The sequence below is a fragment of the Mesoplodon densirostris genome, chromosome 5 (assembly GCF_025265405.1).
Source record: "Mesoplodon densirostris isolate mMesDen1 chromosome 5, mMesDen1 primary haplotype, whole genome shotgun sequence".
NCBI lineage: Eukaryota > Metazoa > Chordata > Mammalia > Artiodactyla > Ziphiidae > Mesoplodon > Mesoplodon densirostris.
Genome location: NC_082665.1, coordinates 148,529,863 through 148,544,096, shown reverse-complemented (window position 1 = coordinate 148,544,096; position 14,234 = coordinate 148,529,863). Strand labels below are relative to the sequence as shown.

The 14,234-nt window shown below is 36.1% G+C and overlaps 1 protein-coding gene across 3 annotated transcripts in view; it reads left to right on the top strand.

The window, feature by feature from the left end:
• ARMC8 (armadillo repeat containing 8) overlaps positions 1-14,234 on the top strand; it is a 103,765-nt gene that overhangs the window by 42,703 nt on the left and 46,828 nt on the right. For all 3 annotated transcript variants that reach the window (XM_060099631.1, XM_060099632.1, XM_060099630.1), the window contains exons 6-11: positions 729-821; positions 5,684-5,764; positions 7,771-7,846; positions 7,943-8,033; positions 9,707-9,767; positions 11,803-12,003. In XM_060099631.1, coding sequence (XP_059955614.1) covers positions 729-821; positions 5,684-5,764; positions 7,771-7,846; positions 7,943-8,033; positions 9,707-9,767; positions 11,803-12,003 — 603 coding nt within the window. The remainder of the gene's footprint in view (positions 1-728; positions 822-5,683; positions 5,765-7,770; positions 7,847-7,942; positions 8,034-9,706; positions 9,768-11,802; positions 12,004-14,234) is intronic.

Genomic DNA, 14,234 nt, shown 5'->3' with positions numbered 1-14,234 from the left:
ACAGGACTTGTGACAGCATTGACTAGGGGGGCTTGAGCTAAGTTTCCTTTTCCATCTGTGGTTCAAACCAAATATTACTTCAACGTTTAATTCTTTTTGCACTCAAGAAAGAGGAGATTTTTGGAGAGCCCTGCAGCAGGTTGGGTGGATTCTTCTGTCTTGTCCTATACCATTGTGTATGTTGTGAAGTGTCAGTAGTAGGTAGAGAATGGGCTATAAGTGAGAAGTTGCTATGATATAAATTGTGAAGACTGAAATTAGCTAACTACGGTTGTTATGAGTGTTAACCTGTTGCTGATACTTACCAGAACATCTCAGAGATCAAAATTGTCAACTTTTATTTTAATACAGTAATTCCTCCTTATAAGCAATACATTATTATATATCTTAATATGTCACATTTTGGTTTCAGAATAGATTTATGTCAAGTCTTATTGAAATGATTTTGTTTTATTGTGGGGATGTAGGCTGTTTATGGGAGAGAAATTGAGAATTTCTTGTTCTTGTATTTTGCTGTCAAGGATGAAAATTGAAGCCCCTTTCCTTGTCCTTTGCCTAGACAGTTTTGATTGCCGTGTTGCTTTTGTGTTGTGTTCCTTAAAGAGACTTGATTTACCGTCATTCAGATAAGAGGCTTACATGTGTATCTGCTCGTGGATATCATTTGTTAGAGATACTCACTGTGTTTGCGTTCCTTGTTGCTGTGCTCTTCTTCCCTTTGACTCCAGGATGCCACAGTGATACCGCATCTCATGGCGCTGCTTAGCAGGTCCCGCTCTACCCAGGAGTACATCTGTCAGATCTTCTCACACTGCTGTAAAGTAAGAACCAGAACAAATGTTCTCTATACTATAAAATCTCGCATGTCCTCAGGAGATGTGCCTTCTGTGTGCATCCTCCTGTAGCTAATCTATACACATAGAAGCAGACCTATGTATGTATTCTCCCCTCTTTTTTTTTTTTCACACAAATGGTAGCAAACCATACATACTGCTCTGCACCTCGCATTGTTTACTTAACAGATGGAAGGATAGTCCATATCAGTACATAAAGAGTTTCCTCATTCTTTTTTTTAAACAGATGAAGAGTATTTTATTGTATAGATGTACAATAATTTATTCAACCAGTCCTCTGTTGTTGGGCATTTAGCTTGTTTCCAATCTTATTTCACAGCAGTGATGCAGCAAATACCCTGTATATAAGACATTTTATAAGAAACAGAATTGCTGAGTCAAAGAGTGTGTGCATGTGTAATCTTACCACATGTTGTCTTACATGGAGGTTATACAGTTTTATACTCCTACCAGCAGTATATGCTCATGACTGTTTTCCCACACCCTCAGTTTCCACATTGTTGGAAATTGTTTTAAGTGATCTCTTTTTTTTTTTTTTTTTTTTTTTTGCATTACGTGGGCTTCTCACTGCTGTGGCCTCTCCCGTTGCGGAGCACAGGCTCTGGACGCACAGGCCCAGCAGCCATGGCTCACGGGCCCAGCCGCTCTGCGGCATGTGGGATCTTCCCAGACCGGGGCACGAACTCATGTCCCCTGCATCGGCAGGCGGACTCTCAACCACTGCGCCACCAGGGAAGCCCAAGTGATCTCTTATAAGGAGAACTAAGGGAGATTCTTCTCTTTGCTGAGAGGAATTTCAGTTATTAAAAGAGCCTGAACCTAAACTGAAGAGTGCTATGCAGTGCTACTTATTTTGCTTCATAGTTTGCATATTGAGTGTACTCTTTTGATAACCATCATTTGCTAACTTTTAACCAAGTCATTGTTTTATCTTCTGATAAGTTTTTCAGGACAGCATTACTTACCTGCTTATCACTTACAATGCAAATATAAAATGAGGAGTTTGGGGAACTATAGGAAAGAAGGAAAAGTGAACAACTGCATACTAAACTAAGAAGATCACAGACCTATGCTATTTTAGGACAGTTTCCCAAATATAAATTAAATCAGTTCCTTTCAGGAAAAGTAACTATAGATTATAACTAACTACAGATTATAACTTAAAACCCCTCTCAAATCCTAGCTGTCATAGCCTATTCTATTCTATATAAGACATTTAGAATTTAAGATTTTTGTCAAAAGTCTATGAAGTTTCTCCTCCTGGATTGCTTTGTGAGCATGTAAGCCAACTTACAGGACCAGGGATGTCAATTCCTTAATCTCTTGAGGTGGGCAAAGGAAAGCTTTGAGAAAACAATTTCCAACATTAAATGATGTCTTATAGCCAACCCTGGTAGATAGGTGGAGAAGGATACTCCAGAACTATATGCCTCATTACAAATCTTTCAGCATCTAGATGCAAAGTGCTTGAGAGCACAGCATCTACTAGTCATAATCACAGTAATCCCAAATGGACACTGAAAATTGGACCTGGAGGTATAACTACTACATGTCAAATTATGAGAAGTTTGAATAATCCTATTCCTGAAGTTACCCAAATAGTTTTTAGAATTGCTCTTCAGTGCTTTTAGGCTCGCTCATCTGAAACTCCTCAATGCTGTTTTAGCCGAAATCATAGGTAACGGAATACTGTTAAATCACTAGTTCTTTTGCTGAAGAGAAACTTACGCTGAATAAGAATTTACAGGCACCCTCATGCCACTAGCAGAACTGAAGAAAATTAAAAACCTGAACTCAGCTTTCTTTTAGCCTGATAATTAGCATTTGCCATGGTAACTAGATGACCCAATTTAAGTAGTCTGAGATATAACTAGACCTCAGGAAACATTATAGCATGTATAAACCCAGTGACAACAGTAATAGTCTAAAATACAGTATTTATTTCCCTACTGATACACTAACAACATGTATCTTTGAAAACAACTGGTCTGATGATCTCTGTATGTCATTAATTGTAAAAACCTTTTATTTTCATTTTGTTTATGAAAACAATAAATAAAATTCATAGCATTTTAAGACTCATTTACAAATTTTCATATACTAGTATCAATATTAAATAAATTTACATACTTTGGGCAGGGGAGACAGAAAAAGAGATTTCTAAAGCATTTGTGTTATAAGCTAATCATAGTTATATTTTTGAAATTCTCTCCCTGATTTATTAAGGAGCAGAAAAGGGCTGGTAATAATATTAATTGGAATTCTCACTTCTACACTGTTGCCACTTAAGCAGTGACTCGGATTTCGAGACCTGTCTTTTGGGGTTTAGGATCATGAGGGCTTCCGTGCTTCCCACACTGAGAGGCTGTGGTACTAACTCCAGGTTCATGCAGGCTGATTTGGAGAGACTAAAGAGAGGCTTGGCAATGGGGTAATAGTTCCTCCTCTGGAGTTGGTTCAGCCACTGATGCCTTCCTTGCAGCTGTCTTTACACAATCCTATCTGTAACCACAGAGAGGAGGAAGAGCTGCTGTGGTAACAAATATTTGCTGCAATCTGGGCAAAGAATGTGAGGGATTAAAAAGTACAGTATCCTGTAAGTGGTGGGAAACAGTTATGTACAGAGAATTGCACTGTGCTTCACCATCATTTATAAATATAACTCCAAGACTGAAAACAATCTGAATGTCTAACTATAGGATACTAGTTAAAGTATGGGACATTTCTACAATGGATTAAGGCCAAAAAAGAAATGAGAAAGCTCTTTATGTACTGATATGAGTGATCACTGAGATATATTATAAAGGAAATAAAAGGTTTAGAGCCATGCATATATATACTTATATATGTATAGATAGTATTTATATGTAGTATTTTATATATTATATATATATATATATATATATATATATATAGTATTATCCTACCGTTTGTGTTAAAATAGGGGGAAAGAATGTACTTGTGTGTTCTTCTCTGTCTTGAAGAATATAAAATAATCTGTTAGTATTAGGTCACCTCAAATCAGGAGAATGGATTGGCTGAATACAGTGGAAGAACAGTGACTTACAAGGGGGTAGAGGCAGCCCCCTGCCTACTTAGCTGTTCTGCTAAACATTGCCTGTGTATAAATCGGGATGTTAAAATTTATAAGGAAGGCAAAAAAACCTTAGTCAGGGTTAATTGAGGCTTATCTTCATAACTTATTCTAGTTACCTACTTGTTAATAGGTAGAAAAAATGGGTCAGATTCTGAGGAGACCCTTCTTTTCCTTGGCTCCCCCTTTGTAGTCTCCACCACCATCCTTATAATGAATAAGCCAGAGACTCCTATGTCTCAAATGAGTCAATTAATAGTGAGACATTAGAAAGTACCAAAAATAGGTCATGGGGGTTTGCTTGAGTAAACTGTGGAATATTATATAGTGATTAAAAATAAGCAATTAGAAGTTAGAAAATGTATAGAATCAATTATACTTCAATTTTTAAAATGTATGTAAATTAAGAGAGAAATTGCTGAAGTGTTTTTTTTTTTTAAGCGCTCTTTTTAAAAATAGTTGTTTATTTTGGCTGCGCCGGGTCTTAGTTGCGGCAGGTGGGATCTTTAGTTGTGGCATGAGGACTTCTTAATTGCTGCATGCAAACTCTTAGTTTTGGCATGCCCATGGGATCTAGTTCCCCGACCAGGGATCGAACCCAGGCCCCCTGCATTGAGAGCGCAGAGTCTTACCCACTGGACCACCAGGGAAGTCCCTAAAGGGCTCTTAATAGTATGTAAAGTGTTTAGGGGATTGTTGCCTATAAAATAGAGTATGGCTCTTTTATTATTCAGAAGTATGAATGCTAATCTTCCCGCTTCAAACGATGGATATTTTGGTCCAAGAAAGAATGAGCATCTGCAAAACAGTTGTAACTTGGCTAAATAGTGAGTTGGAGAAGTTGGTTTGAGAGCTTTTTTTCTAGACTAGGAACTGGTTTCCTCTGGTGAACCCAAATAGGTAACCTACCTTTCGGTGCTACACTTTTCTCCTAAATAATGATAAGCATGAAATACCATCCTTGCCTTGGCTTTAGTTGACTTTTCATTATTTGAGTGAATGGGTGGGACATAAAAGAAGTGAATTATGTACTGGCAGATTCAAAGCCTTGCATTAATCTTTAGCTTGTACCATTTTGAGGATCTTCAGTAAATTGATTAGTAGAAAACAGAGTTCGTAAAAAATAAAATACCTGAATTTTCCTGTTACTTCACTTTCTTACTCTAAGAAGTGATAATTTTAAGAGAAACGAGAGAGAAAGAGAACTAAAACATGTTTACTTCTCAGTTATGCTGTGCTGTGTTTCCTACCATCCACTGCTTCAACCTCCCAGATGTGTTGAGGTAGCTTAGGATCTGGTCTAGTTTCTCTTGTAATTAATTAGTTTTAGAGTTGCCCTGACTAGGTCATCAGTCTTAAGTTATAAGAATGACTACACTGTCTCCTGTGGGCATAGGGTAAGGGTGTGCACATGAAATGCAGAATTTGGAGTGCTTTTGTTGCTGTAATGGTGTGAGTGAGGACCTATGCCAGGATAGCTTCTGTGCCCCATTCCTTATTTAGGGAGGTAAGGAGGCAGCGGAGCTATGGAACTGAGATGAGAGGTAAGATATTACAGCCCTTTGCAGGACTGAAAACAGTGTCTATCCTGCTTTTTGGGAATGGGTTTATACAGGAGAAGGGTAACTACAAATTCTACATTGTAGTGAATGTGGTTTTCTCCATTTAAGTAAATGTTTTATTGGAATGAATCATTACTCTTCTTAATGTATTATTATATTCTCTTTTCTTACAGGGTCCAGATCATCAAACAATTTTATTTAATCATGGTGCAGTTCAGAATATTGCTCACCTACTAACCTCAGTATCTTACAAAGTAAGATGTTAAAAATTATGGCCAGACTTTTATACTTTATTTTGCGTTTCTAGAGTCTTGGTCTGGAAAGAAGCCCACATGTTTTGTTGTTTCTTTGGTAGATATTGTGATCAAGAATAGTATTTTATCAGTAAAATGTTATGGGGCATTGTTTTACCTATAGAGAGAGTACACTTAAAAAAAATCGACCTTGCCTTTCCTTTTTTCTTTTTTTTCTTCAGGATATGATTGTGGTATAAGTTCCTATTGATTTTTACCTGTGATCATTAGTAGTCTCTTCTGGTATGGTGTCAGTGCCAAAGTTGCATGTGAGGTCATGCCTTGAAGTATGTAGGAGCAATGGCTTGCTGTTACAGGGAAGACCTTGGATTTCCTATTTGAAACCTTTATTTAGCCACACTGACTGAAACTTACAGCATATATCCACATATACATCAACATTTAAAATGTGTTCTGTTTTGTATTTTGAGTTAAAAAGTCAAGGGTTTTCAGGTGTGTTAATTAAATGTCTTTACTATCTGTTATATATAGGTAAGCAGTGTCATGATATACTATCAGGCATTTAGTTAAAACTTTGGTCATTTCATTATTGTCCAACTGGTAAGTTGTAGCAAATATTGGGACACTGTCTTTCTTGTGTCACATTAGAACTAACTATGCTAGGAATTTCCTGTAAAGCAGAGAAGCTCTCATTTTTGTCTGCTGTCCATTTGCACTGATCCTAGTCTGCTCTTTTTGTCCTTAGCTTTATTGCAGGTCTGCCCTGCTAATATGTACGTTTTCCCTACCTCAGACATGCAAAGTTAGATCTTGGTGAAGATCTCACAAGAATAGGAGTGGGGAATGGAACCAGCTTGAAACTAGCCAGAGGCAAGGGAAGGACATATATACTGAGAGCTGCTTCCTCTGCTCTGTACCTTGTGTGTAGGCTGAGACCAGTCAGCACTTGTATGTCAAGAAGCAGTTGCTGGGGTGGCGATTTACCGTTCTTGTTCTTTTCCATCCTCTAGCTTCATTAACTCCCCCAGTTCTTCATTTCTTTCTTTTCTTTTCCACACTAGACTTCCTTATCTACTATGGCAAGTTACAGGTTGTAGAAGGAAGAAGGTTTTGGTAACATTACTCTTGCCAAGGTTTGCTCCACTGTCACAGTGTCATGAACATATTCTGGGTTCCACCCGTAGGCACGTGCTTGTGCTGCAGAGCATTGCCCAAGTGAGGGACAGAGCTTCTTCACACCTCAGCTACCTATTCTGCCAATCTCAGGCTCCACAGAAGAACATCATATATAGACTCAGGCTTGGAAGTGAGGATTAGCTCATCTGGTGAAAGCTGAACAGAAAGAATGAAAAATAACAGCTCTCATAGGAGCTCCTGCAAATTATAAAATATGTTGTATGTGGTCAAGAGTTTGAGCCCCTGGTATCATCCCAGACCAGTTACCTAGTTTTGAGGTATAGTGACATAATTCATAAGTATTTCTAAAGTTAAATTAGTCCTTTTCAAAGTTTTATCATAACTTTCTTTCCTCTCCTGTTCTCTACCCCCACTCCCCATCCCCATCCCCATCCCATACACAACTACAAGAGTATTCTTTTTTTTTTTGGTCTTTTGTTCAGTTCTCTGGTTTGTAATTTGGGAAGAAGAAATGTCGCACTTGAAAGGCAATTAGTAATTGTCATTAAGTTCCCTTTGCCTTACCAGCATTGTATTTTTTACAGCGTTCTTTTAAATTTGAATAGGGATTTATCTAGTTCCATTTTAGTTGCTACTTCCTCCCTGTTTTTTCTTTTCTATTATTTCAAAATTAATTTTAACTTTTTATAATTTTAACTTGCCGTACTCTTCAGATATACAGGTCTTATTTTTATTCCCTTGAGTCCTTCCTTTAGTACTTGAGGCAGATTTAAATAGTTATTTCTTCAGAAGAGTTTAGATTCTGAGACATTAAAATTCATATTTGCAAAATTAAAATAAATGCTTTGTTTGTTCATTTATTTTTACAGGTTCGAATGCAGGCACTGAAATGCTTCTCAGTTTTAGCTTTTGAAAACCCCCAGGTATCGATGACCCTGGTAAATGGTAGGCTGGAACTTTCAGTGGCACCTACACAATTTAATTTATGAACTTTGTAGATTTAAAGAATTCCTTAATCCTTGTTGTTTGTTTTATTTCTAGTTTTGGTTGATGGAGAATTGTTACCACAAATTTTTGTGAAGATGTTACAGAGGGATAAGCCCATTGAAATGCAGCTCACATCAGCAAAATGGTAAAGGTCAAGACAATGTGGGAAGAAAGACAGTGCTTTATCAATTTAGAGTATTTTTGGACAGCCTAATGAGCTCACTTTCAATCCCCATCTTGTTTTGGGATTTTGAAATTTGAAAGTCATGGGATTATCTCATATCTTCTTAAACGGATGTGAGTTTTATACTCAGTTTACTACTAGTAGCATGCAGAACAAGAACTCTCTTATAACATCTAAGACTACCTACAGAAAATTACTTCATTACATTCCCTTCTCCTTGTATTTCAGTTGAAATAACACAGAATTAGATCAGATTTAACCAACACATATTATGCTAAGTATTATGTCAGGAAAACATACAGATATAGAAATAGTGAGAATTAGTTGAAGTTGATAACCAAGGCATGATTTCAGAGAATGTGACTTCCTCATCTTTGGAAAAACAAAACAAAGATTCCTCATAGAGATGTGACCATTTATAAGATAGTTATGTAAAGTTCTTATTAACACAGTTCCTGGCTCATGTAAGCATTCAGTACATGTTAATTCTGTAATTATCAATACATTACCAGATAGGTTTAACACCTGTTATGTAGGGTTCTGTGCTAAGTGAATGGTTTAGTTTCAGTATTTAAGAAGCTGTGGCTCTCTAATATTTTGGCCAGAATGAGGAGTTTTCAGTGAATCACCCCTGCATCATGAATTGTTTTCTGTTTGTTTATATGATTTGTATTTTTTGTTTGTCTGCGTTTTTGTCTTCAAAACTGAGCATTTGCCTTTTTGTTAGTAAGGTAACACTCTCATGGAACTGCTTTCAAAAAACAATGTAGTAACAAATCTTAAGATAATGATAACAGCTATAAAGAATTCATGTCCTACAGTGTAAGTAAGGAGTTTTAATGACTTGTTTATAACTTTCCCTAGAAGCCAGAACATGGGGTATTTTAGGTTTTTTTTCCCTCCAGCTTACCAAAGGAATCTAATTCAAAAAAGGAAATACATTCATTTAAGTTTCTTAATTGCTTAATGTTCAGTACTTGCTTAGAGAGTAGAAAGTAATTGTATTCTTATTCATAGCCAGATGTAATTGTGAAGGTAATTGTTTTTCAGTAGAGCCAAATCACTAATTAATTCTCAAAGCCACTTCTGGTAACCTCTGACTAGTTAGTTAATATCTTAACTGTCTTAGCTAATAGGGATAGCTATAAGTGTTACAAGTTAAATGCTTCTTCTGTGATACTTCTACCACTGCTATTGGAGTTGAAATATCCCAACTTAACTTCATTTAAATTTAGATACTTTGTTAACTTTATATTTTATTTAAAAATTTTTTCCTTTTTATTATGGAAAATTTCAAACAAAAAGTATAGAGAAAAGTATAGAGAACTCCAGTGTGTCCAGCACCTTGCTTTATCGTTTACCCATTCATTCAGCCATTTATTTTTAAAACAATTTTGTAGGTATTTTTTAAAACTTCTGGCTTACTGTCTGCCTATGTCGGATAGTTTTCTTTGACTATTTAATTAACAGAATCTCAGATAAGGGAGTGTCAAAATCTTCTCCCTCAAGATAAGTAAGAGTAGTTGTCTTTTTTTTTCCCCATAATATCTTAAAGGCAAGTAGGTGGTTGTTGTTGTTGTTTTTAAAGCTTTAAAACAACAAGCAAAAACTTACTTTCTGCCATCTTATTCCAGTTTAACTTACATGTGTAGAGCTGGAGCAATTCGGACAGATGACAACTGTATTGTATTAAAGGTGAGCGAATTAATTCTTTCTAAAAACATGTGAATATTATCCAGGCATATAAATGTTGAATATAAATATTTGTATTCCTATTTCTTTTTACACATTTATCACTATGGTATGTGTGCACAGCATGAAATAATATTAAAACACCATGCTTTTCAGTGGGATGACATGTAGTTTTAAAAAATTGGTTTTAGATATGTTTTGAAAGTCAAAGTAAATCTTTCCTTGTCAAACCTTTTTCACTTTTATGGCAATTAGAAGGATGTAAAAATTATAAAAATGTGTAAAATTCAGGTTAAATAGAAAATATATTTTAGTCCTTGATTTTCATTAAGTTTGCAACACAGTTGTGTAGGCAAGCAGTTCACTAACTCTATAGATAAAGACTTTATTTCACCCACATGGCAGATAATCAAAAGGCATAATGAGAAAGAATAAGTAAATAACACATGAAAGCAGTCATCATTATTGTGGTGTGTCAGATGCAACTAGAACTCAGAAAAGCCCAGATAAAAGACTAGCCCTTAAAAGTCCTAAGACCTGGATTCTGGTTTTAGCACTTCCACCACTGACTGGGTCGGTAGCCTTGGGCACATCCCTTATTCTTGTGGTGCCTCAGACTCCTAATTATGAAAATGGAAGCAATAATTCCTGCTCATCTATCCCAAAGGGATATTGAGAATAACAATATATTAAATACATTAAACAGCTTTTAGTTATAAAGAACAGAACAACTGTAAGTAAATTGATAGTGTGTCACTTTGTGAATGTGAGATCTCATTATCAGTGTTCAAAATGAACCCAAGGATAAAAGAACATTAAGAAGATTAATGTTTCCTTTAGTCTTTGGTGAAGCAAGACAGTTTAATGAGATCTGAGGACCCCTAAGTAAATAGCACTGCATAGAGTGCTAAGGGCTTCCAAGCCCTTACTTAACTGCTCTCCCCCTCCTTTTCTTTCTCATTGGTAAACTAGGTTAATAAGTATCTTCTTTGTGTAGTAGTTGTGAGCATTAAATTCAATAATCCATGAATATATGGTATTGATAAATGTTGGTAACTGTTCCAAGGAAAATAAGAATAGGCTTTCTTCTTGGAAGCCTAGGGTCATATTTAAAAGATGGAACCAGCCTGATAAGAAATCAACAGTGAACAATAAAGTGCAAAACTCTGTGGTCAAGCTATAGTAGGAACTTAGAAAAGAACAAAGCATAGTTGACTGCGGTTGTAGAGGAAGTCTTCCTGTAATTCTGATGTTTCAGTTTCTATTTCCACATTATCCTTTAAAGTTGATTCATCAGCCTTAGAAATATAAACATGGGATATTTTTATTGAGAACCTAATGTAGATAATTTACCAAGACCAGTGCCAAGGTTTCTGAAGGACCTCAGAAATAAAATTGGACTAGTAGATATCACAGTCATTCCAGGGAGTTCTCTGGAGAACTCAGGAACTATGATTGATGCATTTCACTTGGATTACAGGAGAACTGGTAGAATCTGACTAATGGGAAGATCACTGAGTTTTTAAAGCTGTATTTTGTTTTTGCAACTGTAAGTATTAAACTCTAAACAAAAATTGAAAGTCATCCCAGCTATATCATACTCATTAAGGAAAAGATAACATACTTTTTCTAAGGCAAAATCGTTCCTAATTAAACTGCTGGATGTATTTTAGGTAAATAAATACATAGACAGGGCAGGAGCATCAGAAGTGATTTATTAGGGATTCTTAAATGTCTTTCATAAGGTTGTCCAATAAAGCTTCAGTCTTATCAATCACAAAAGCCTAATCAGACTTTATATTAACGTGCTTTGAATATCTGGGAGTTTAGTGTGCCAGTGTAAATGATTAATATGCACTGAATTTTGTGTGTTTTTACATTCCAAAAAAACTTCTATTCTCTGAAAGTCTTTATTGAAACATTTGATCCACAAACATGACTCCCAGTAAAAACTGTTGGGTTGATATATTTACTGTATGATCTCCATCAAGCTTTTGCGTTTACCAAAAAGCAAATAATTAATATCACTACCTTCCAGACATTGCCTTGTTTGGTTCGAATGTGCAGTAAGGAGAGGTTACTAGAGGAGAGAGTTGAAGGAGCTGAGACACTCGCCTATCTGATTGAACCAGATGTTGAGCTACAGAGAATTGCTAGCATTACTGATCACCTCATTGCCATGCTTGCTGATTATTTCAAGTATCCCAGCTCTGTGAGTGCCATCACTGATATTAAAAGGGTATGTTCTCTTTTCCTTTTCAGCAGCTCAAGAGAGGGATTTTTAAGAAGATTTTCTTACTGTTCACCACTTTTGAACCAATTGATGATTAACAGTTCAGAGCCCTTTTAAATAAAGAAATCTTTCAGTAACGTAGATGATGTCACTTTATGAGTTTTGAATCCAGTTTGCTTCATGTTTATTGTCAGAAGTTTTTTAGTAAGGAGATAATCAGAAAATTGCATCCCACATTCCCAGCTAACCCCGAAACAGTGGGGTCTCTAAGCTGGTTATTGACATTCTATCAGCATCATCTGATGCTATTGAAAGTCCCAGCATCAGCTTTGTCACTATATTCTCATTCTTTAGGACAAGGGTAATCTTTTGTTCCAGGTGGCTGAGTGGCTTTATTTTACTCTCCGCCACTGTCTTTTTCTCTTGCTACCTTTTCTTCTAATTTTTGCCGTCTCTTCTTTCTTTTCTGCAGTTTCATACTGTGCTTTGGGCCTGCTAGTGACAGCTAAAGCACCATCTAACCTCTAGTTTGAGACCATCAAGGACCAAACTGTGCTCACTTTTTCTCAAACTCTAAGTTCCTCAGAATAGGTAGATATTCTTTTTGGCTTTGTTTTTCTCAACATGTTTGTCCTACCCACTTCTCTAAGCATGAGAGAGAAATATTCTGTTAGAGAAAGTTTATTTAAGGAGGTCATGGTATAGAGAGCATTGCCTCCTCAATAGTAACCAGTACTGTTTCACAAATGGGACTGTATTTTTGATGCCACTGGTCCCAATGGTAAATTTTTTTAAACTGTTCTCTTGACCTCTCCCATGCCCCTGAGTTCCAAAAAACTTCATCCGGTAGGCAGCTGTTCATTTGGCATTTAACACTGAAAATAAAACAAACTATTAAGGGTATAACTTTTCTCTGTCTCAGAAAGGGCCTAAAATAACTTCCACTGATATTTGTATTAATGTACCCTGCCCTTTATGTATTAAAGTTATGTGCCTGCTCTTCCTTCAGTAGTATTGTTTTTCTAGTAGAAGTGATAGGTTATATTGAAGCAGCTGCCTTGTCTGCTTGCCCTCTGGCTGCTTGCTCACTGACACAGTAACTCAAAGTACAAAGACATATGAGCGAGTCCTAACTACAGCCTCATGAACACCCTTAGCTGACCATCGCAGCAAGGCAAATAGAACACTTTGATGGACATGAGAGTGAGGAAACATAGTTACAAGAACGTCTAGCTTACACATGTGCAAAACATTTAACTAGTATATAGAAGATTATCCCTTTTCTTAGGGTTTTTCCATTTTATTTCCATCACAGTAAAACTGGAATAATAATAACTTTTTTTAAAATCTCCTAAACTTGAATATTAGTTTGTTTTGTCACCTTTATTTTTGATGGTGGATTATCCAGTGGTTTCTGACCTACAAGTATAGGTACTAGACCCATAAGAGAGACTTCTTTACATGTTAATAAATGTGTGATTTACGTGGTATTATAGTCCAAGTCAGTATTCTAATAAATGTTATAACTGGAAAGTAGTTAAGACATAAGAATAGATATTTTAGAACTTATACATCAAAATGAGTGTCGTATATTGGGAGGTTCCTCCCATAAACCATCAGTACCTGCTTTGATCAAAATATTGGGGGAGCTACTCTTAATAATTGCCTTCAGAACCACCCCAACTGAGTTTTAGTTTTTTACTGTGGAGTTTTTGTTGTTGTTGTTACTCTAAATGATGTTACCCAGTTGGATTTCCCCCTCTTCACACTCCAGTGACAGTTAACTTAAAACTCTCTTAGTCAATGAAAATATGTTATTATTGTCAGGGTTTTCTTGCTAGTGTGCCATTCAGTTCTTTAGGAGTGTTCAAAAGAGGGTCTCAGAATATTCTGAACAACACCTACGTCTTTGCATAAGGGTGAACCTTTCCAAGGCAACTCACTTGGAAAAAGTTGTAATCATTTGGATAAGTTATATCTCTTAGTTATAAAATTATTTACTTTACTGATATGCCTTATATATTTACTGGTTCATATTTAGTCACTGAAAGTGTCCTGAGAACACGCTTCTCTTTTATTTTTATGGTAGTTTGGTGATAAATCAGGTATATGGAAGAATTGATAACTGAGAAAGCCAGTTATGCATATGAAAAGATAGTGTTAATTGTTTCATACCAGTAAGTAAGTTTAATAAATTTATCCCAAAAAAGCCCCCTGAACATAATACTCAGATAGCT